Here is a 25,179-nt window from a genome sequence, read left to right as displayed (position 1 = left end):
TTAAAAAAAAAGAAAGTTTTTTAAATCCAGAACCTTAGGGCACTTTTCTTTCCTTTCATATTTTGTCTTCTCATATTTTAGTATTCTTGAAACTCAGTACTTATTAACAAAAATTTTGAATTGTTAACAGTTTTTGAGGGACATATTAGGAGCAGGTTACACTGATGCCCATATGTTGAAAAACAGTAATGTTCTTTCTTTTAACACTCCAGTATAATACTTGAACTTTGCCATGGGCAAAAATGGCAAGCCTTCCTGGTGATTTCAGTTACTATGTCAGCACTTTTATGTTAGCATTCACTTTATGATAAAAAAAAATTGTTTAATATTGCAAAGATGACTTGTAATTCTAACTTAGATGTCTTTATTTTACATTATGCTCAATATTTGAAACAAATACATACTATATTTATATGTTAGGGAAACTCAGAACAGAAAATTCCTTCTATTTTATTCAGTTGAAAACTACTTCCTTATTAGATATAAAGTGGAAAATTCTAAACACAATAGTGTGTTCAGTGTATTAACAGATAAAAGGAGAAAAATCATGGTGGTCTAATAAAATCAGATAAAGTATGTGCTAAAATTCAAAACCCAATATTATTTAAACAGCAACAACAACAAAACAAATTTGAAATATAAGGGAACTTCCTCAATAAAATAAAAGGGATCAAAAACGTATCTATAGCAAACATCAGGTTCAGTGATGCAATGTTGTAAGCTTTCCCTCTGAGAACAGGAATGAGAAAAGGATTCTTGCTATCCTGTGGCTTCTATTCACCATTGAATTGGAGGCCTGAGCCAGAAAGATAGTAAGGGAGAAAGAGCAGGAAAAACATTGATATAAAGATTGGAAGGGAAGAAATAAAACTATCACTTGTAGATAATATAATTATGTATGTAAATTTTTAAAAAATTTTGGCAAATGATTAGAATTAATTAGTTTAGTGAAGTTAATAGATTTAAGGTCAAATAAGAAAGCCAATTAAGATAAAATGAAGTTAAAAGTATCTTCATAAGCCCTGGCCGGTTGGCTCAGTGGTAGAGCGTCGGCCTGGCGTGCAGGAGTCCCAGGTTCGATTCCTGGCTAGGGCACACAGGAGAAGTGCCCATTTGCTTCTCCACCCCTCCCCCTCTCCTTCCTCTCTGTCTCTCTCTTCTCCTCCTGCAGCCGAGGCTCCATTGGAGCAAAGATGGCCCGGGTGCTGGGGATGGCTCCTTGGCCTCTGCCCCAGGCGCTAGAGTGGCTCTGGTCACGACAGAGCGACGCCCCGGAGGGGCAGAGCATCGCCCCCTGGTGGGCAGAGCATCGCCCCTGGTGGGCGTGCCGGGTGGATCCCGGTCGGGCGCATGCGGAAGTCTGTCTGACTGTCTCTCCCTGTTTCCAGCTTCAGAAAAATACAAAAAAAAAAAAATCTTCATAAAATATCTACATAAAACTATAAAATCTTATTAGGAGACATTAAAGAAGATTTAGATAAATGAAGGGAATATTATGGGTCTATTTCACATTCCATAGAGCAGGGGTCCCCAAACTACGGCCCGCGGGCCGCATGCGGCCCCCTGAGGCCATTTATCCGGCCCCCGCCGCACTTCCGGAAGGGGCACCTCTTTCATTGGTGGTCAGTGAGAGGAGCATAGTTCCCATTGAAATACTGGTCAGTTTGTTGATTGAAATTTACTTGTTCTTTATTTTAAATATTGTATTTGTTCCTGTTTTGTTTTTTTACTTTAAAATAAGATATGTGCAGTGTGCATAGGGATTTGTTCATAGTTTTTTTTTTATAGTCCGGCCCTCCCAACGGTCTGAGGGACAGTGAACTGGCCCCCTGTGTAAAAAGTTTGGGGACCCCTGCCATAGAGAATACACTGTTATTCACAATTTTGTAACTGATAGAATTAGGGAATCAAAGTTAAAGTGATTGAGAAGTAATTTTTTATGTGGTTGCCCACTATTTCTGTAAGGCACCGTTGTGGCTTTTTACCAGTCTTTGTTTTATAAGGAACTGATGTGAGTGTTTCTCTTACTAGACTGTGACTGTAGATAAACTGCAGGGAAGTTCTGTTAATATATCCACTGAAGATGGTTTGCTGCAAGCCAAGTATCTTTACACCGAATCGTCATTTCTGTCTTCTGCTGCTGGGGATATTACATTAGGAAGTATTCATGGTAAGATGACAAAGGCCTAGTACATCTCAGACTTTCCACAAAATATAAATTTTAACAGATGGCTCTGTTCTCTGTAGTTACAGGATCTGCCATTAGAAGCTGGCCCTCTAAATAATTAATTACACAGTAACCATCTTTTTAAAAACTCATAAAATAAAATGACTTACAAGCTATTTAATCTTGGCAAGAAATTGAATATTACGCTGTTATACATAAAAGTAATAATTCTGATTTTTAATGCATTTCCTTATAAAAACAAACCAACAACAAGGAATAATGTGCAGGAGATATTCAAGGAAAGCACAAAGAAATAAAAACTGTTAAAAATAAAGATGGGTTTGAGTGGTTGCTTTTATGTTATGATAAGAAAGTCAAGGATTAAGTAAATGAATGAAATCTTTGTGTGGAGCCTGGCTGGTGACGCAGTGGCCAGAGTGTTTCCCCAAAGTGCAGAGGTCGGTGGTTTCATCCTGGGGTCGCCAGCGCGATCCCGGGGGCTTGACCACAGGTCACCAGTTCAAGTGTCAGGGCAGTGTGAGAAACAGTCAGTGGGTGCACAGCCAAAGTGGAGCAACCAGTTGATGTTTCTCTCTTTCTCTTTCCTCTAAATAATTAATAATAATTAATTACAGAGTAACCATCTTTTTAAAAAACTCACAGATAAAGTAATATAAGCTAAAAAAAAGTAACTGTAGTAACTTAATGATACCAATTTTGATGAAATTTATTTTTATTTCAATTTGTGTTTACATAGATTCAAGTGTTCCACCGAATATGTCTCCCCCCACCCCCTTATTTCCCTGTGGTCCCCCCGCCCCCTCCCCCCAATGCCTTCCCCCCTTCTATTCCAAGATTTTGTGTCCTGTTCACTATAATGCTGTTATGTATATATAATTTCATTAATCTCTTTCTCTTCTCTGATCCCATCTTCTCTTCTATGTTCACTCTGAACACTCTCCCTCTGGTCCCTCTGATCCTGCCTCTGCCTCTGTTTCGTTGCTCAGTTCACATTGTTGATTTGGATTTTTCAAATGAGTGAGGTCATAGGTATTTTTCTTTCTCTGCCTGGCTTATTTGACTTAGCATAATAGTTTCCAGGTCCATCCATGTTGTCGCAAAAAGTAATATTTCCTTCTTTTTTATTGCCCCATAGTACTCCATTGTATGTATGTACACTGCTTTTTAATCCATTCATCCACAGTCAGACACTTGGGATGTTTCCAGATCTATTTTTAATTTGTTGAGGAATTTCCATACTGTTTCCCACAGTGGCTGCACCAGTCTGCATTCCCACCAGTAGTGCAGGAGGGTTCCCTTTTCTCTAAATCATCGCCAGCACTTATTCTGTGTTGTTTTGTTGATGAGCGCCATTCTGACAGGTGTGAGGTGATATCTCATTGTGGTTTTAATTTGCATTTCTCTAATGATTAGTGGTGTTGAGCATTTTTTCATCTATTGGCCATTTGTATGTCCTCTTAGGAGAAGTGTCTATTCATTTCTTTTGCCCATTTTTTGATTGGATTATCTTCCTGTTGTTGAGTTTTACAAATTCTTTATAAATTTTGGTTATTAACCTCTTATCAGACATATTGTCGAATGTTCTCCCATTGTGTTTGATATAGTATTAGTTTGATATAGTCCCAATTGTTTTTCCTGTCCTTTATTTCCCTAGCATGTGGAGATAAATCAGCAAATACATTGCTGCGAGTGATGTGGAAGAGCTTATTGCCTATGTTTTCCTCTAGGATGCTTATGGTTTCAAGACTTACATTAAAGTCTTTTATCCATTTTGTGTTTATTTTTGTGAATGGTGTAAGTTGGTGGTCTAGTTTTATTTTTTTCAAGTAGCTGTCCAATTTTCCCAACACCATTTGTTAAAGAGATTGTCTTTACTCCATTGTATGCTATCACCATCCTTGTCAAATATCAATTGTTCATAAAGGCGCAGGTGTATTTCTGGGTTCTCTGTTCTGTTCCATTGATCTATATGCCTGTTCTTCTGCCAGTGCCAAGCTGTTTTGAGTACAATGGCCTCGTAGTATAACTTAATGTCCGGAAGTGTGATACCACCCACTTTATTATTTTTTTTTCAAGATTGCTGAGGCTATTCATGTTATTTTTGGTTCCATATGAATTTTTGGAATATTTGTTCTATATCTATGAAGTATGTCCTTGGTATTTTAATAGGAATTACATTGAATTTATAAATTGCCTTGGGTAATATGGACATTTTAATGATGTTTATTCTTCCTAGCCATGAACATGGTATATGCTTCCACTTGTTTGTATCTTCCTTGATTTCTTTTATCAATGTTTTATAATTTTCCAAGTACAAGTCTTTAACCTCCTTGGTTAAATTTACTGCTAGATATTTTTTTTTTTTGTTGCAATAGTGAAGGGAATTGTTTTCTTAATTTCTCTTTCAGACAGATCATTGTTGGTATATAAAAATTCCTCTAATTTCTGAGTATTAATTTTATATCCTGCCACCTTGCTAAATTCATTTATCAAGTCCAGTAGTTTTTTGACTGCTACCTTAGGGTTTTCTAGGTACAGTATCATATCATCAGCAAATAATGCTAGTTTTACTTCTTCTTTTCCAATTTGGATGACTTTTATTTCTTCTTCTTGTCTAATTGCTGTGGCTAGGACTTCCAGAACTATACGGAATAAGAGTGGTGAAAGGGGGTACCCCTGCCTTGTTCCTGATCTTATGGGGACTGCTTTTAACTTTTGCCCATTGAGTATGATGTTGGCTGTGGGCCTGTCATAGATGGCCTTTACCATTTTGAGGTATGTTCCCTGTATTCCCACTTTGCTGAAAATTTTGATCATAAATGGGTGCTGGATATTATCGAATGCTTTTTCTGCATCTGTTGATATTATAATGTGGTTTTTATCCTTTTTCTTTATGTGATGAATCACATTGATTGATTTGCGAATATTGTACCATCCTTGCCTCCCCAAAATAAATCCCACTTGATCATGGTGTATGATTTTTTTCATGTATTGCTGGATCCGGTTTGCTAATATTTTGTTGAGAATTTTAGCATCTAAATTCATCAGGGATATTGGCCTATAGTTTACTTTCTTTGTGTTGTCTTTGCCTGGTTTTGGAATCAGAATTATGTTCACCTCATAAAAGGAGCTTGGAAGTTTTCCCTCCTCTTGTATTTTTTGAAATAGCTTGAGAAGGCTAAGAGTTCTTCCTTGAATGTTTGGTAGAATTTGCCTATGAAGCTATCTTGCCCAGGGCTTTTGTTTGTTGGGAGCTTTTTGATAACTGTTTTGATCTCATTTGTTGTGATCTGTCTATTTAGGTTTTCTGATTCTTCCGGATTGATTTTTGAAAGATTACATTTTTCAAGGAATTTGTGCATTTCACCTAGGTTGTCTAATTTTATGGCATGCAGTTCTCCATACTATTTTCTTATAATCCTTTGTATTTCTACTGTGTCCATTGTTACTTCTCCACTCTCATTTCTAATTTTATTTATTTGAATCCTCTCTCTTTTTTTCTTGGTGAGTCTGGCTAAGGGTTCAACAATCTTGTTTACTTTTTCAGAGAACCAGCTCTTGGTTCATTGATCCTCTGTATTGTTTTTTTAGTTTCTATATCATTTATTTCTGCTCTGATTTTTATTATTTCCTTCCTTCTACTTCCTCTAGATTTCACTTGCTGTTCTTCATCTAGTTCTTTTAGTTGCAGGATTAAGGTTTTTTTTTTTAGCTTTTTCTAGCTTCTTCAGGTTTGACTGTAATGCTATAAACTTACCTCTCAGGTCTGCTTTTGCTGTTTACCACATATTTTGAGTTGTTGTTTGTTTGTTTTCATTTGTTTCAAGTAAATTTTTGATATCTTTCTTGATCTCATTGTCGATCCATTTGTTATTTAATAATATGCTGTTTAGTTTCCAAGTGTTTGAGTGTTTATCAGTTTTTCTATTGTTGATTCTAGTTTCATGCCATTGTGGTCAGAGAAGATGCTTGATATGGTTTCAGTCTTCTTAAATTTGTTGAGACTTGTTTTATGCCCTAATATGTGGTCTATTCTAGAAAATGTACCATGCTCACTTGAAAAGAATATATATTCTTCTGCTTTAGGGTGGAAGGTTCTGAAGATATTTATTAAATCCAGTTGATCTAGTGTATCCCTTAATTTTGCTGTTTCTTTGTTAATTTTCTTTCTTGAGGATTTATCTGTTGATGTTAATGGGATATTAAAATCCCCTACAATAATAGTATTGCTGTTGTTCTTGTACTTTATGCCCATCAAAATCTGCTTTATGTATTTAAGTGTTCCTGTTGGACTACTCCCTTTATCATTATGTAGTGACCTTCTTTATCTCTTACTATAGCCTTGTTTTAAAGTTCATTTTATCTGATATTTTGCCACCCCAGCTTCTTTTTCATTTCCATTTGCATAAAATATTTTTTCCATCCTTTTACCTTTAGTCTATGTGCATTTTTTGTTTTGAGGTGTGTCTCTTGTAGACAGCATATATATGTGTCCTGTTTTCTTATCCATGCAGCTACCCTGTCTTTTGATTATAGTATTTAATTCATTTACATTTAAGGTTATTATTGATATGTAGTTGTTTATTGCCATTTTATCCTTTAAATCTACATTCCTCTTTTACTAGATATTTTTCCCCCTTTGTTTTGTTTACAGTAGGCCCCTTAACATTTCTTGTAGCATTGATTTGGTTTTAATAAATTCCTTGAATTTTTTTTTTTTTTTTTTTGGTCTGGGAAGCTTTTTATTTCTCCTTCAATTTTATTTATTTTATTTTTTACAGAGACAGAGAGTGAGTCAGAGAGAGGGATAGACAGGGACAGACAGACAGGAATGGAGAGAGATGAGAAGCATCAATCATTAGTTTTTCATTGTGCGTTGCAACACCTTAGTTGTTCATTGATTGCTTTCTCATATGTGCCTTGACCGCAGGCCTTCAGCAGACTGAGTAACCCCTTGCTTGAGCCAGCGACCCTGGGTCCAAGCTGGTGAACTTTGCTCAAACCAGATGAGTCTGCACTCAAGCTGGCCACCTCGGGGTCTCGAACCTGGGTCCTTCCGCATCCCAGTCCGACGCTCTATCCACTGCGCCACCTCCTGGTCAGGCTTTCCTTCAATTTTAAATGATAGTCTTGCTGGATAGAGAAATCTTGGTTGTAGGCTCTTGTTCTGCATTACTTTGAATATTTCTTTCCATTCCCTTCTGGCCTCAAGTGTTTCTTTTGAGAAGTTGGATGTCATCCTTATGGGGGCTTCTCTGTAGGTGATTGACTGCTTTTCTCTTGCAGCTTTTAGAATTCTTTCTTTATCTCTTAGCTTTGGTATTTTAATTATGATGTGTCTTGGTGTAGGTTTCTTTGAGTTTTTCTTTAATGAGATTCTCTGTGCTTCTTGAACTTGTGTTACTTTTTCCTGCATCAATTTAGGGAAGTTTTCAGCTATGATTTTTCAAACAGATTCTCTCCCTTGTTCTTTCTCTTCTTCAGGAACCCCTTTGATGTGGATATTGTTTCTCTTCATGTTGTCACAGAGCTCTCTTAGAGTTTCCTCAGACTTTTTGAGCCTCTTTTCTTTTTGCTGCTCTGCTTCTATGCTTCTATTTATCTTGTCCTCTGACTCGCTGACTTGATTCTCAGCTTAATCCATCCTTTTTTAATTCCTTCCAGCATGGTCTTCATTTCTGATATTGTATTTGTCAGTTCTGACTGATTCTTTTTTATTATTGCAATGTCCTTTTTTATACTTGCTATCTCTTTATTTAGGTGCTCATTATGTCCATCCATTGTTGCTCTAATATTTTTGAGTATCTTAACAATCATTATTTTAAACTCTGCATCTGGTGATTTGCGTATTTTCTACTCATTCAAATCTTTTTCTGGCGATTTCTCTTGATTCATTTAGGGTACATTTCTCTGCCTTTCCCTTTTGTCTGTGTATAAGAAGGATGTGGCCACAGGAGTCCGGTGGGTGTTTCCTCTGTGTTCCCTAGGTGTGGTCTGTATGCAGGCCCGCCACCACCTCTGATGCCGCCTTGGGCATTCATGCATGGGTGTTGCCTGTGTCGGCCCGCTGCGACAGTTGCTGTGGTTTCTGCCTCGCCTCCGCGGGCGGGACTGTGTTCACGTGCCCGGGTTGCAAGCCCTGGCGGCCGGCTTCCGCCCTGTCCCACGTGTGTGACTGCGTTCACGTTTTTGGGCTTCAAGCCCTGGCCGGCCCCCTGCCTCTGTCCTGCCCCCATGGGCTGGACTGCACTCCTGCATCTGGGCTAAAAGCCTTAGATGGCCTCAGCCTTTGCCCCACCCCCGCAGGTGGGACTGCGCTGATGTGCCAGGGCTGCAAGCCTAGGTCCTGTGGGTAGGGTTGCACACTGTGCTCAGCTGCAGGCCTCGGCCAGTTTCCCGGCTTTCGCCCTGCCCCTGCGGCTGGGTTGCAGGCGGACTGTTCTCACTCGCCGGGCCCTCAGCTGCTTGTCTGACTGCTTTTGTGCACCCCTTCTGCCTCCACAGCTGCCCTCAGCCTAGCCCCCGCCGGGTGGGACTACACCTGTACCAGGTCCGCAGGCGTGGCCAGCCCCTGGCTTTCTTCCCCGCCTACAGGGGCCGTGCTTCTGTGTCCCACCACCACTGGCCCTCCTGCAAGCACTCAGCAGTGTGAGGGTGGCAACGCAGCTCAGACCTTAGCACTCAATACTGGATCCCTGACGGGCTCCCTGCTTCTAAGTGACTCTGCTCTACTGTAGCAGGAGAGCTTCTGTTTGGCTGGTAACCTGCTTCCCTTTGCTGATATTGCTGGTTTCAGGGGAAATACTCACTTTCGATTTAGGGGGTGACTCAGCCCAGGGGTTAGGGTGGCTGTCCCTCAGAGTGTTTCTCCCTGTGCCTCCTAGATTACACTCTCTTCCTGCTACTCCAGTCCTCTCTTCTCTCCCCGTCCCCCAGAGCCCCAGGTGAATGGTTGTGAGAGAGGTTTTCTACGCGGTCCCTTTAAGAAGAATCCTGGGTCTGAGAAATCTGTCTCTTTCTCGCAAACAGTATCCTGGCTTGTTTCACAGCTAAATGCTGTCTGTATGCCTCTTCTAGGCTCTGGGACTACAGGCTGGGGTTTTGTTTTTGGGGCCCAGGACCCTCCCTTCTCTGCTAAACTCACTTCCCGCCACACGAGTCTCTCCCAGCTGCCGTTCACTCCGGGATTTGGGCAGCCCTCTCTGTGTTTCCGCTTTTCCTACCAGTCTCAGTGTGGCTTCTTCAGTGTTCCTTGGTTAAAGAGTCCTCTTAGGTTCGTCCAAAGTTGGTTTTTCCAGATGATGGTTCTTAAAATTAAGTTGTAATCCACTTTGGTTCTGGGAGGTGGAAGTTGGTACATCCGCCTTCTCCATTATTATCTTGCTGCCTCTCTGATGAAGGTATTTTATGTGTATTAGTACTGGCAGCAGGCCCTTTCAGTACCCTGCTATTGTCAGTTTTCTTTGATTAAATATCATCTTGTGACTTTCAAAACATGTTTCTACAGAAAAGTAATATTAGTTAATTCATTTCATTGAAAGAAAAGAGAAGAACATAATTGTGAAGAAATATGACAAAGGGCCTGTGATTATTCAGTGTCACTCAGCATGCTTCTTAAATTTTCAGGTAGCAGATATTTCAAGTCTAGGTATGTTTTCTGAAATATACACAGATAGAATTAATTCACTTATCCTGGCAAGAAGTACAGTGTATACACATCTGCTTAAATGCCTTTTGGACCATTTTCCAGGGAGTATAGTCTGAAACTTTTTCCACTTGGTCAACTCCTATAAGAAAGCTGACTGTTGGGATCTATACACTTTGGCAAAACTTCCAGATTTTGGTCAGGAGCGTGAATTATTAGGTGATACTGGAAAGCGTGGCTAGTGCTAGCCAAGTAGTGTAGCAGATTGGCAATTAGTTTTACAGTTAAAAAAATGTTAGGAAATTAGTATTTCTATTCTTGAAATGGTTCCTGAACCTTAATTTAATAGTTAAACGTTATCAACCATTCTTGTAATGTTATATTAGAGCCCAAAGTAGCTTGAGTCCAGTGGAGCTGTATCCAGATAAAGTGAATAGTTTTTTTTTTTTTTTCTTTTTCATTTTTCTGAAGCTGGAAACAGGGAGTGACAGACAGACTCCCGCATGCGCCCGACCGGGATCCACCCGGCACGCCCACCAGGGGCGGTGCTCTGCCCCCCAGGGGGCGATGCTCTGCCCATCCTGGGCGTCGCCATATTGCGACCAGAGCCACTCTAGCGCCTGAGGCAGAGGCCACAGAGCCATGCCCAGCGCCCGGGCCATCTTTGCTCCAATGGAGCCTTGGCTGCGGGAGGGGAAGAGAGAGACAGAGAGGAAAGCGTGGCGGAGGGGTGGAGAAGCAAATGGGCGCTTCTCCTATGTGCCCTGGCCGGGAATCGAACCCGGGTCCTCCGCATGCTAGGCCGACGCTCTACCGCTGAGCCAACCGGCCAGGGCCCTAAAGTGAATAGTTTTGTTACTTGTTTATTTATTTATTTTTTCCTCTACTGTGCCTTGAATAGTTTTGATAATTTTTAACTCTTCATATTTTAACAATAACTTTATAAGCATTGCATTTCTGTTAATTGCAATTAAAAATATTATAGTTAATATATTAAGTAGCTTTTACTGGTAAAGCAATACCTTATCAGGTCATTTAACACCCACAATAACAACAGCTCTGCTCAGTGCTTTATACCAGGGGTCTCAAACTCAACTCAGCATGTGGGCCGCAGTGCAAGATCACAGCCGTTCGGCGGGCCGCACTAGGTCTACAAAAGGCAACTGTTACGCAACACTTTTCAGTGTCACAAAACGACCAGAAACTGTAGTTCGCATCATAAATGCTGTTAACTAAGCTAATATCTAGCTAGGATGCTAGAGAAATGAAAAATACAAGTAGGCCCCTAGGCTTACTTAATTTTATCCAAAATATTTTGAACTTCGTGGATTAGTCTGCGGGCTGCACAAAATTGTTTGGCGCACGAGTTTGAGACCCCTGCTTTATACCATGTTTCCACTAAGTTCATTAATGTTTAATTGTTTTTCTTTTAGACAAGAATTAGATTTGGTACAGTTTGTCATTAATAGCTTACATGATAGTAAAACAGATGCACTTTTCTGAGGTAGTCTTCAAAATACTCTAGGGATGTTGATTGCTTAAAGTAGCTAAATGGAAACAAATTGTAGGGATAAAAGTTTAAAGTTCCTTAGCCTTTGTAAAACCTTTTATATGTACTGACTTTTCATATGGTCAAATACCTTTCCTTGGGTCGTTTAAATCTGAGTCAGACCTAGATCTCTTTTGGACTGTTGTCTCAGGAGAGCAGACTCTCAGATGGACATTAGAGTGCAGCAAATTTACTAGGAGGCCTTTTGGGACCAGTGCCATGCAAAGGAAGGAAGCCCAATTTCCAGAGAAGTTGGACTGTGATACCACCTCAGCAACCCCAGAGGGAGCTCTGAAGCTGAGGTGGTCGTTATGATTGTCTCAAGTTGGGGTAAAGGTAGCTGAACCTTTATATCCCCAATCATTATATTATTGGACAAGGACTAGGCTCAGAGCAGGCCTGCCTTAGGCCAGCTTGTAGTGTGTGGGTCCTTGACTTTGTGCAAGAAAAATTTCACAATACGAGTTGTGATTTGGGGAGTACATTCATTAAAGATGGGAAGAGCTAACAAAGAAAGGGCTTAGAATAGAAGAAGCAACAGGAAAGAGTATAGGCGGGGCCCTGCTTTGGCTCCCTAGAAACAGGAAAGAAGTGAGCTGAGGTGGGGCTGCTGTCAGCTCACTGGAAAGAGAAAGGGGCCTCGAGACAGGTTCCGGGGATAAGCCCAGGAAGAGCTGCTGCTGCCCACTGCTCCCCTGGTTGCAGTCTTGCTGGGACCTTTGGGAGAAAGAAAGTCAAAGGTTCATGCCTAGAGAGGCATGGGTGTGCTCCAGAGAGAGCCCGCACTGGGATCCTTTGTTTTGAGGGGTTTTGTTCTGCACAAGAATCTTAAAGGATGGTTTCAACAGAATATTCATCAGCTTTTCAGGTACGTTTTTTAAACTATGCTGATGCATCAAAATGAGCATATATAGGAGTTTGGAATTATTTTCTGGTCAGCTTCGCTGCTTTACTTTTATCTTGGGTCTGTCTGCCTCTAATTGGGTTTTGTTATATGTTCCCCTGACTTCATCTGTCCTTGGGTTTGGCTGGCACAAATGGCATTAATTGGATCTCTGTTCTCTATCTTTATGACCAGAGTGATTTAAGCTATTTATTCTCTGGTTGAGGAGGAAAAGTGTAAACCATTTGTTCTCAAGTGTCCTTAGTTAGGGAAGAAAAGATCGTGTGATTCACTAGCTGTCTGTAAACTGGTCAAATTGTTTGCCTTTGTTTAATTAGTCTCAGTTTCCACATTCCACTTGTCCAGGAATTTTCCTAGCTTCTTACTGTATTGCCTCAATTAGATGCAAGCTGCCTCAGGAAGGAGTATGAGTTTGGGTCAAAATGGCTGTGCCTATTTGAGCCCCTAAGAAAGCTGACAGATTAGGGGTGTCTACCAGCAACAATCTGAACAGCTAGGAAAATAAGCCCTTCCGTTTTAAAGGGGGTTCTGGATGATGAATCATGGTACCCACTATAGGTGTATTGATTGATTCATATACAGAATCAGGCAATAGTAGGTTTACAGTTGTGAGTATAAGAAAAACAGTTTATTCTTGTATTATTATTTATCAATTGTACTAGTTTGCACATGAACAAGTGTAAAACTACTTTTGTTTCACCCTGTATTTTCTAGTAGTAAGTACTGGGCAATGAATAAGCTAACTGGCAAGTAATATTTACTATTTGTAAAGTTGGTAGAATCAAAATTGTTAAGTATATATGCCTTCTAATACAAAAGGAACTAGTTTATTCATTGAGTCAACAAATAGGTTCTTGGATAGTCTTTAAGTTATCAAAAATTAGATTGTGTTAAATACATTTTATTATATTCTGCTATTTGAGTATTTATGATTTTAAAGAATTTTATACATATATATAATATATATGTATTTGCATATATTGTACCAAATATATTTTAAATATTATCTATCTATCTATCTATCTATCTATCTATCTATCTATCTAGTTTCCTGAGAAAGTAAAGCTTGAAATGTTTTATTGGGATTGGTTTTACTTATAACATAATTTAAACATATTGATTAAGTTTAATATGTAGGAGTACTCATGACAGTTTTATTTTAGGTTTTATATTTAACTTATTGTTTGGAATATGTAATTGATGAATAAAATTTCATTTTAAACAGATTCCCTATATAACTTAGAGTCTCATTTTAGTTTTTTGGGAACATACATTGATAAATAAATTGCTGAGTATTAGTTCCCTCATTTTCTTAGTACTTCAAAAGTCCTTTGTTCCCCAAAGATTTAACAATATGTACATGCGTAAGCTCTTCCTTAAATAATCACCTTGGATTTTAGAAACTTTCACAGAAAAGTTACGTTAATGATACAAATTCAGTTAACTTTCACAGCACTGAGAATTTCATAAAGAAATGTCCTATTTTGCCTAAAGAAGGACAAGTAGTCACTGGTTAATTTCTAAATCTGCCTTGTAAATTTAGAAAGAATAATATAAACTTTTAAAAGAAAGAAGCTTTTATAGGATTAAACAATTTTTTATGAAGTTTATGAAACTGCTTTGTTCAAATTTTAGTATTTAAGTTTATTGTGAAACTTTGGTTTGTCATTTTGACCTATGATAATGTTATGTTAATATTGAATCTGGACTTACAGCGTTTTTATGTGAAATACTAGAAAGGAATTACGACTTCCTTTGTAGTATAGACAGCATAGATTTTTTTCTTCAGGATTTAGACATGTGATACAAAATGTTGCTATTCCACACAACATTGGGTTTGGTTCAGCTCCTTGCAGTTATGGCTCCTGCCATAAAGGTGATGCTGCCACCTTCAGAGTATGACCTCCAATTTTCCTTGAAAAGAAGTACGATCAGAGGGTATCATGTGAGAAGTTTCAGAAACCAGTCCTACCAGTGCATACATTTCTCCTGTCATATACTTTTAGCCAGGATATTTTTGAGTTTATTTGACTATAAGAGGTGGAAATACAGAGTTTAGTACTGTTCTAAAGAAGGAGAAAAGCGCACATATATAGAAGTCACTGGTAGTTTTTGTCAAATCTTGTATTTGTAATTGCTCTTTTCAAACTTCTATGACAGGGTTCGGGAACCTTTGTGGGTGAGAGAGCCATAAATGCCACAAATTTTAAAATGTAATTCCATGAGAGCCATACAACGACCCGTGTACATTACGCATTATCAAATAAAAATTTGATGTTGTCCCGGAGGACAGCTGTGATTGGCTTCAGCCACCCGCAACCATGAACATGAGCGGTAGGAAATGAATGGATTGTAATACATGAGAATGTTTTCTATTTTTAACATTTTTTTTGTTAAAGATTTGTGTGCATGCCAGATGCAGCCATCAAAAGAGCCACATCTGGCTCACAAGCCATAGGTTCCTGACCCTTGTTCTATGAGTTCCTGATTTTTCCACCCCCTTGGTAATCTCCAAGATTTCATCCTTGTTCCATTCTTTCTCTACTTTCTTTACCTTGGGCATCTAATATACTTTGTGTCTTAACTACCCTTGTATTCTAATGACTCAGATCTATATTTCTAGTCTTGACTTCCAACTTACACATCCATCAGCTTGCTGGAGACATAGCCATTTAGATCTTTACAGGCATATCAAACTCAACATTTCTAACTCATTCTTCCGACTTTTCCACCTCTCCCAACCCCATCCATATTGTGTCCTTCCATTTTATTTTCAAAATTAAAAAAAATTTTTTGTGTGTGTGTGACAGAGAGAGGAACAGATAGGGACAGACAGGAACAGAGAAGCATCAATTTTTCATTGTGGCACCTTAGTTCATTGATTGCTTTCTCATAGGTGCCTTGACCTGGGGGCACAGCAGACCGAGTGACCCCTTGTTCAAGCCAGCAACGTTGGGCTCAAGCTAGTGAGCTTTGCTCAAGCCAGATGAGTCTGCACTCAACCTGGCGACCTCGAGGTTTCAAACCTGGGTCAACCGCATCCTAGTCCGAAGCTCTATCCACTGCACCACCGCCCGGTCAGGCTGTGTCCCTCCATTTTTATTTCCATTTGCTGTTTCTGAAATGCCACGTATCTGACTCCTTAAACTGACAAGCTAAAAATAATATTGGCATACCTTGGAGATAGTGTAGATTTAGTTCCAGATCACTATAATAAAGTGAATATCTCAATAAAGGAAGTTATAATTTTTTTTTTTTTTTTTTTTTTTTTACAGAGATAGTGAGAGTCAGAGAGAGAGGGATAGATAGGGACGAACAGACAGGAATGGAGAGGGATGAGAAGCATCAACTATTAGGTTTTGTTGCAACACCTTAGTTCATTGATTGCTTTCTTATATGTGCCTTGACCGTGGGGCTACAGCAGACTGAGTAACCCGTTGCTCAAGCCAGCGACCTTGGGTCCAAGCTGGTGAGCTTTGCTCAAGCCAGATGAGCCCTTGCTCAAGCTGGCAACCTCAGGGTCTCAAACCTGGGTCCTCCGCATCCCAGTCTGATGCTCTATCCACTGCGCCACCTCCTGGTCAGGCTATAATCCTCTTGTTGGTGGCGGGTCTTGCCTTCGGTTTTGGGGAGAAGAAAGCCACACCTGTGAAGCACAATAAAACGAGGTACCTGTACTAAATTCCTCTTTCCCTTTTGTTCCACATCTAATCAGTTACCAACTATAGGTAGGTTTTAGCATCTTAATATTTGTTCAGTCTGTCCCATCTTTTTCCTTTCTAACTTCTGTTCAACTTCAGATTCTTGTCATCTCTTGCCTTAACTCTAGCAATAACTTTGTTTCCAGACTTGCCTTCTTCAAATTTATCCTCTTCACTATAGCAATGGTTGTTTATTATAAATGCACATTGAACATGGTATTCTCTTAGACCTTTCCTCAGTGACCTGGCTAACTTACCATTTACCTCTTCTGACCCTATGCTGTGTCTTCCAGAATTGCAGTCTCTTACTTTTCCTGTATACCTTCTTACTTGTTTTATACTTCTGAGTCCTTGATCAGAGCCTTTGATCATGCTGATTATTCTGTTTCTAGTCTTCTAAAGTTCTTTCCCCAGCCTTCTTCATCCCATTGGCTTTTAGTAATCTTCTAGTACTCAGCTAAAGCATCCTCTAATCTCTGGCTGTCCATTGACCCATAGATTCTTGCCTAATTACACACACTTCAGTAGCAAAGATCATGTTTTATTCATCTATATATTCTTAGCATTTAGCACTGTGGTTTGCAAATAGCAAGTGCCTCCCTTTCTGCTTCTCCACCCTCCAAAAAATAAAACACAAAAAAGGATTTTAACTTTTAAGGATATTTGATTGTTCTGCTTGGTTTCTGTAAGAATATGTACTGTTTTAACAGTTGCCACATTTCTTTTAGTGAAGAAAAATAAACTAATATTTATTTTTAAATTGATAGCTTATTTTTCCCTCTGACCATGCTAGAATGAAGAATTGCTAGGTAAGAAAAACTACATTTTTCTTAAACACAGGGATTTGTGAAAAAATTGTGTAACTTGAGAGTAGCATAAGCACGCATAGTTATTACAGACCATGTGGCATATGCTTATTGGAAAGAAGGCTCTTACAAAGATCTACTCCTCTCAGATAGTTGATTTATTTATTGTTTTCAGAGATTGGGGAGTAAGTGAAAACAATACAGAAAATGTGCTAGTAATGCCCATTTGGTTGATTTGTGTACTTTAAAATACTCTTACCTTATTCCACAAAGTATTTGAGGTAAGAGGCCCATTTTGTATATTCTAATGATTTTGGAATGTTACTATTTAGGGTAGAGATTTTCTAAAAATTTTGATATAAGTTGAAAAATATTTTTTGTTGCTTTAAAATCTTTTAGCACTGACAAAATATTTTGAAATACTTTTTATATTTACAAATATTTCTTATTTCCATCGTTTTCTTGTTCTATTATGGTTTTACTGTACTGAACTCTAACATTCAAAAAAGCTATAGTCTGACTTTATACTAGGTCTCACTATAATATGAACTAGTACTTATTCTTTTTTTTTTTTTTTTTGTATTTTTCCAAAGTTAGAAGCAGGGAGGCAGTTGGACTCCGGCATACGCCCGACCAGGATCCAGCTGGCATGCCCACCAGGGGCGATGCTCTGCCCATCTGGGGTGTTGTTCCATTGCAACCGCAGCCATTCTAGCACCTGAGGCAGAGGCCATGGAGCTGTCCTCAGCACCTGGGCAACTTTGCTCCCATGGAGCTATGGTTGTGGGAGGGGAAGAGAGAGATAAAGAGAAAGGAGAAAGGGAAGGGTGGAGAAGCAGATGGGCGCTCCTCCTGTGTGCCCTGACCAGGAATTGAACCTGGGACTTCCACATGCCAGGCTGATGCTCTACTGCTGAACCAACCGGCCAGGGCAGCTAGGCCTTTAAGAATTTAAAGCTTCTATTTTATGGTTCTAAGAACCCTTATTTTCTTGAGATTGCTTTACTTTCCTCATGAGCACTAATGATATACTCTTTAAGAAAGACCATATTTTTATGAAAAAAATCGTCAAGTTTTGCTTCATTCATTGAAGATTAGTATAAGAGAATAAAGCTGTTTTGAGTACAGTGGCTTTGTAGTATAACTTGATGTCCGGAAGTGTGATACCACCCACTTTATTCTTCTTTTTCAAGATTGCTGAGGCTATTCGTGTTCTTTTTTGGTTCCATATGAATTTTTGGAATATTTGTTCCATATCTTTGAAGTATGTCCTTTGTATTTTAATAGGAATTGCATTGAATTTATTAATTGCTTTGGGTTATATGGATATTTTTTTTTTTTTTTCATTTTTCTGAAGCTGGAAACGGGGAGAGACAGTCAGACTCCCGCATGCGCCCGACCGGGATCCACCCGGCACGCCCACCAGGGGCGATGCTCTGCCCACCAGGGGGCGATGTTCTGCCCATCCTGGGTGTTGCCATGTTGCGACCAGAGCCACTCTAGCGCCTGAGGCAGAGGCCACAGAGCCATCCCCAGCGCCCGGGCCATCTTTGCTCCAATGGAGCCTTGGCTACGGGAGGGGAAGAGAGAGACAGAGAGGGAAAGCGCGGCGGAGGGGTGGAGAAGCAAATGGGCGCTTCTCCTGTGTGCCCTGGCCGGGAATCGAACCCGGGTCCTCCACACGCTAGGTCGACGCTCTACCGCTTAACCAACCGGCCAGGGCTATATGGATATTTTAATGATGTTTATTCTTCCTAGCCATGAACACGGTATATGCTTCCACTTGTTTGTATCTTCCTTGATTTCTTTTATCAATGTTTTATAATTTTTCAACTACAGGTCTTTAACCTCCTTGGTTAAATTTACTGCTAAGTATTTTATTTTTTTGTAGTAATAGTGAAGGGGATTGTTATCTTAATTTCCCTTTCAGACACATCATTGTTGGTGTATAAACATGCCTCTGATTTCTGAGTATTAATTTTATATCCTGCCGCCTTGCTGAATTCATTTATCAAGCCCAGTAGTTTTTTGACTGCTACCTTAGGATTTTCTAGGTACAGTATCATATCATCAGCAAATAATGCTAGTTTTACTTCTTTTCCAATTTGGACGCCTTTTATTTCTTCTTTTTGTCTAATTGCTGTGGCTAGGACTTCCAGAACTATATTGAATAAGAGTGGTGAAAGGGACCCTGGCCGGTTGGCTCAGTGGTAGAGCGTCGGCCTGGCGTGCGGAAGTCCCGGGTTCGATTCCCGGCCAGGGCACACAGGAGAAGCGCCCATCTGCTTCTCCACCCCTCCCCCTCTCCTTCCTCTCTGTCTCTCTCTTCCCCTCCCGCAGCGAGGCTCCATTGGAGCAATGATGGCCCGGGCCCTGGGGATGGCTCCTTGGCCTCTGCCCCAGGCGCTAGAGTGGCTCTGGTCGCAACAGAGCGACGCCCCGGAGGGGCAGAACATCGCCCCCTGGTGGGCAGAGCGTCGCCCCCTGGTGGGCGTGCCGGGTGGATCCCGGTCGGGCGCATGCGGGAGTCTGTCTGACTGTCTCTCCCCGTTTCCAGCTTCAGAAAAAAAAAAAAAAGAGTGGTGAAAGGGGGTACCCCTGCCTTGTTCCTGATCTTACTGGGACTGCTTTTAACTTTTGCCCATTGAGTATGATGTTGGCTGTGGGCCTGTCATAGATGGCCTTTATCATGTTGAGGTATGTTCAGTATATTCCCACTTTGCTGAGAGTTTTGATCATAAATGGGTGCTGGATATTATTGAATGCTTTTTCTGCATCTATTGACATTATAATGTGGTTTTTGTCCTTTCTTTTGTTTATGTGATGAATCACATTGATTGATTTGTGAATATTGTACCAGCCTTACTTCCCCAAAATAAATCCCACTTGATCATGGTGTATTATTTTTTTCATGTATTGCTGGATCCAGTTTGCTAATATTTTGTTGAGAATTTTAGCATCTAAATTCATCAGGGATATCGGCCTATAGTTTTCTTTCTTTGTGTTGTCTTTGACTGGTTTTGGAATCAGAATTATGCTCGCCTCATAAAAGGAGCTTGGAAGTTTTCCCTCCTCTTGAATTCTTTGAAATAGCTTGAGAAGGATAAGAGTTAGTTCTTCTTTGATTGTTTGGTAGAATTTGCCTGTGAAGCCATCTTGGCCCAGGGCTTTTGTTTGTTGGGAGTTTTTTGATAACTGTTTTGATCTCATTTGTTGTAATTGGTCTATTTAGGTTTTCTGATTCTTCCAGATTTATTATTGAAAGATTACATTATTAAAGGAATTTGTCCATTTCACCTAGGTTTTCTAATTTTTGGCATACAGTTCTTCATAGTATTTTCTTACAATCCTTTGTATTTCTGCTGTGTCCATTGTTACCTCTCCACCCTCATTTCTAATTTTATTTATATGAGTCCTCTCTCTTTTTTTCTTGGTGAGTCTGGCTAAGGGTTCATCAATCTTTTTTTTTTTTTTTTGTATTTTTCCAAAGCTGGAAACAGGGAGGCAGTCAGACAGACTCCTGCATGCGCCCGACCGGGATCCACCTGGCATGCCCACCAGGGGGCGATGCTCTGCCCATCTGGTTTGTCGCTCTGCCGCAATCAGAGCCATTCTAGCGCCTGAGACAGAGGCCACAGAGCCATCCTCAGCGCCCGGGCAAACTCTGCTCCAGTGGAGCCTTGGCTGCGGGAGGGGAAGAGAGAGACAGAGAAGAAGGAGAGGGGGAGGGGTGGAGAAGCAGATAGGCGCTTCTCCTGTGTGCCCTGGCCGGGAATCGAACCCGGGACTCCTGCTCGCCAGGCCGACGCTCTACCACTGAGCCAACCGGCCAGGGCTGGGTTCATCAGTCTTGTTTAATTTTTCAAAGAACCAGCTCTTGGTTTCATTGATCCTCTGTATTGTTTTTTTAGTCTCTATGTCATTTATTTCTGCTCTGATCTTTATTATTTCCTTCCTTCTACTTCCTCTAGGCTTTATTTGATGTTCTTTTTCTAGTTCTTTTAGTTGCAGGATTAAGTTGTTTTTCTGAGCTTTTTTAAGCTTCTTAAGGTTTGTCTGTAATGCTATGAACTTCCCTCTCAGGACTGCTTTTGCTGTGTCCCACAGGTTGAGTTGTTGTATGCTCATTTTCATTTGTTTCAAGGAAATTTTTTATTTCTTCCTTGATCTCATTGTTGACCCATTTGTTATTTAATAACATGCTGTTTTGTTTCCAAGTGTTCGAATGTTTTTCAGTTTTCCTATTGTAGTTGATTTCTAGTTTCATGCTATTGTGGTTCGAGAATATGCTTGATATGGTTTCAATCTTCTTAAATTTGTTTAGACTCGTTTTATACCCTAACATGTGGTCTATCCTAGAGAATGTACCATGAGCACTCGAAAAGAATGTATATTCTGCTGCTTTAGGCTGGAAGGTTCTGAAAATATCTATAAAATCCAGTGTATCCCTTAATTTTGCTGTTTCTTTGTTAATTTTTTTTTCTTGAGGATCAATCTATTGATGTTAGTGGGGTATTGAAATCCTCTACTATTATAGTGTTGCTGTTGATCTCTCTCTTTATGTCCATCAAAATCTGCTTTATATACTTAGGTGCTTCTAGATTAGGTGCATATATATTTATAATGGTTATCTTTTTCTGTTGGATTGCTCCCTTTATCATTATGTAGTGACCTTCTTTATCCCTTACTATAGTCTTTGTTTTAAGGTCTATTTTGTCAGATACAAGTATTGCTGCCCCAGCTTTTTTTCATTTTCATTTGCATGAAATATTTTTTCCATTCTTTCACTTTCAGTCTATGTGTATCTTTTTGAGGTGCGTCTGCTGTATACAGCATATGTACGGGTCTTGTTTTCTTATCCATTCAGCTACCTTTTGCCTTTTGATTGGAGCATTTAATCCATTTACATTTAATGTTATTATTGATATGTAGTTGTTTTTGCCATTTTATTCTTTTAAAGTTATATTTTATTTTACTGTATTTTTTCACTCTTTGTTCTGTTTACAACTGGTCTCTTCACATTTCTTGCAGCATTGGTTTGGTTGTAATGAATTTCTTGAGGGTTTTTTTTTTTGTTTTTTTTTTTTTGTCTGGTAAGCTTTTTATTTTTCCTTCAATTTTAAACAATAGCTTTCCTGGATAAAGAAGTCTTGGTTGTAGGCTCTTGTTCTGCATTACTTTGAATATGACTTGCCATTCCCTTCTGTCCTCAAGTGTTTCTGTTGAGAAGTCAGATGTCATCCTTATGGGGGCTCCTTTGTAGGTGATAGCCTTTTTTTCTCTAGAAGCTTTTAATATTTTCTCTTTATCTCTTAGCTTTGCTATTTTAATTATGATGTTTCTTGGTGTAGATTTTTTTTGGTTTCTCTTTAATGGAATTCTCTGTGCTTCTTGAACTTGTGTGACTTTTTCTGCATCAGTTTAGGGAAGTTTTCAGCTATGATTTCATTGAACAAGGTCTCTAGTCCTTTTTCTTTCTCTTTTTCAGGAACCCCTATGATGTGTATGTTGTTTCTCTAGGTTGTCACAGAGCTGTCTTAGAGTTTCCTCAGATTTTTTCATTCTCTTTTCTTTTTGCTGCTCCACTTCCATGCTTTTACTTATCTTGTCCTCTGTGTCACTGATTCGATCTTCTTCTTCATCCATCCTGCTCTTAGTTCCTTCCAGTGTAGTCTTCATTTCTGATACTGTGTTTGTCATTTCTGTCTGGTTCTTCTTTATGATTTCCATGTCCTTTTTGATGTTTTCATTTTCTTTATTGAAGTTTTCATAAAGTCCATCTATTTTAGCTTTGAGATCTTTAAGCATCCTAAAAATCATTATTTTATACTCTGCATCAGTAATTTGATTACTTCTGATTCATTCAAGACTTTATCAGAGGATTTATCTTGTTGAATCATATGACTGATGCTTCTCTGCCTACTCATTATTCTCTATGACTTGTAGGCTTCTTCCATTTGTGATCTCCTTACGTAGTAGAGCCTCTTTGAAGTCCTGATTTGTTTGTTTTCTTAACTCAGTGGTAGTCTTGTTTATGGATCTCAGCAGGGCACTTATTTTAAGCTGTATCCAGGAATGTGGTGGGTGTAACCTGAGACTCTGAAGGCCACATCTGCCAGCTTCTCTCCAGGGGCGGGTGCTTTCTTCCTTTCAGTAGGGGGAGGTGTATCTCAAATCTCCATGGAGATCTGAGTTACTGTCCCTTCTCCCCACTTTCTGTTTTGAACTGTGTTGTTGCTCTGATTGGAACTGGAGAGCTTTTTGGAGGTGGTTCACCCAGAACCACTTTATGCTTGTGCTTTGTTGAGGGTTCTACCCCGCCTCCAGCTATGGGTGCCTCTGCACTGGATGAGTCAGCTTCTCAGGTCATCCCATGCATTCCTCTGCCTGTCACTGGCTGTCTCTCTCTCCCCACTTTCATTTTGGAAGACAAGCCAGCCCTCTTAGCACACCTTGTTCCCAGGTCCACAGGCAAGTGGCTGTGTGCGATATTTTCTGCTCTTCTTGTAATGAGAGCCCTTCTGGCCTCTCAGCCTAACCCTACCTTCACTCCTGGAAGCAGGGGAGCCTCCCCACAGTGGCTTGGAGCTCCCTACCAGGCTCAGTGTGGCTTCTTTTTTGCTCCTTAGTTTTTGAGACCTGTTCTTTTCATCCAAAGTTGGTTTTTCACACTGGTTGTTCCTAAATTAACTTGTAGTCCAGTTTGGTGGTGTGAGCTGGGAGCCTGTGCATCTGCCTACTCTGCTGCCATCTTGGTTCTCTCCCTTTACTTTTTAATGTAGTTTTGGAGTTACAGTAGAAGCTTCAGTATGGCTTATACCTTCAGTGCAGTAAATATGGGTAGTTTGGCTCTAGAACAATTATACATACAAACACACATATGAAGAAATAACCTACTATTTTTGATATCGGAAGAAGGAGGTGGTAATGTCCCATACTTGTTCTGGTAAATATGTTTTCATTGAAAGATGGAAATTTGTTAGTCCTATTTCAATATATTCATTATTTCTGCCCCAAGTCTCTTTAATTCTTGGACAAAACCCACTTCAACATATAGGCATGGTATACTGACCTGAAAAATAATAGTAATTATAGATTTTTTACTAGTACTTGGTTCAAAACTTGGCTTTGTTGTCTACAGCCATACCACCCTGAACGCGCCTGATCTCATCTGATCTTGGAAAACTTGGCTTTGTGTAGTATGATAAATATGGTGATATTGGGTTGAAAATGCATAGTCAGTGCATTTAAGTAATTTTTTCATTTATGGATCTTAGAAGTATGATGTTTCTTCCATGTTTCCCAGAATGTATGGTAATATTTTTTGTAGTTATGGTATAAAAGCTTAAGGTGGGGCGGAGAAAGAAAGTGTGTATAGATAGATGCCTAAAAGCTCTTTATTTCAGAGTTACAACTAACTGTCTTGATTGGTGTGTGGTACTGAGAAAATTTGCCAAAAATGTTATTAAATAACATTGTGATTATCCAGCTATATTTTAGAATACCATATAACATAATTTCTTTCTATATTATTCCTGATATATAAAATTGTCTTTTATTTTTCTCTATTTTATAGGTAATATAACATTACAGAGCAAGATGGGTAACATCACAGTAGGTATGTACTAAAAGGCTTGTTGGTAAATTTTGCATGTTTTTAAAAATAGCCATATTTGTGATATTTTGTTTGGATAAAGTCTACAGTTTAGCTGATGACTTGATAGGATCCTGATATGCAAGTTAAATATAGGCAGACCCAATGTATGAATATGTGAAATTATTTCTGGAAATTTATTGGTTCATCATTCTATAAATGTATAATTATAAGTTTGGCATCAATCAGAATAGTGTTAGAATTCTGATTTCACCACTTTCTACACATGTTGCTAACTTCACTTGCACTAACTTCTCTGTGCCTCAATTTTCACATCTGAAAAAAATAGAAATAGTACCTATCATATAGGGTTGTTACAGGATTAAACAAGATTTTGTGTGTGTGTGTATAGTTGTTTAGCACAGTGTCTGACATGGTAAAAATTCAACAAATAACAGCCATTATTATTATTATTATTTTAAATATTTTATTTATTGAGTTTACAGAGAGAGGAGGGGAGAGCAAGAAGTACCAACTCATAGTTCCTTCACTTTAGTTGTTCACTGGTTACTTATCATATGTGCCTTGACCAGGTGAGCCCAGGGTTTCAAACCAGCGACCTCACCATTCCAAGTCAATGCTCTATATACTGTGCCTCCGCTGGTCAAGCGATTTTATTATTGTTTTATTGATTGATTTGAGAGAGGGGGGAGAGAGAGAAGCATTGACTTGTTCCACTTATTTATGCATTCATTGGCTGACTCTTGCATGCGCCCTTACCAGAGATCGAAC

General features: G+C 39.4%; 1 protein-coding gene across 2 annotated transcripts in view; it reads left to right on the top strand.

Moving 5' to 3' along the window:
* FAM185A (family with sequence similarity 185 member A) overlaps positions 1–25,179 on the top strand; it is a 58,514-nt gene that overhangs the window by 12,934 nt on the left and 20,401 nt on the right. For both annotated transcript variants that reach the window (XM_066354164.1, XM_066354163.1), the window contains exons 4-5: positions 2,032–2,170; positions 24,370–24,411. In XM_066354164.1, the coding sequence (XP_066210261.1) occupies positions 2,032–2,170; positions 24,370–24,411 (181 nt within the window). The remainder of the gene's footprint in view (positions 1–2,031; positions 2,171–24,369; positions 24,412–25,179) is intronic.

The sequence above is a fragment of the Saccopteryx leptura genome, chromosome 12 (assembly GCF_036850995.1).
Source record: "Saccopteryx leptura isolate mSacLep1 chromosome 12, mSacLep1_pri_phased_curated, whole genome shotgun sequence".
Classification (NCBI taxonomy): domain Eukaryota; kingdom Metazoa; phylum Chordata; class Mammalia; order Chiroptera; family Emballonuridae; genus Saccopteryx; species Saccopteryx leptura.
Note: the sequence above shows the minus strand (reverse complement) of the source record. Positions and strands in the feature narration are given on the sequence as shown.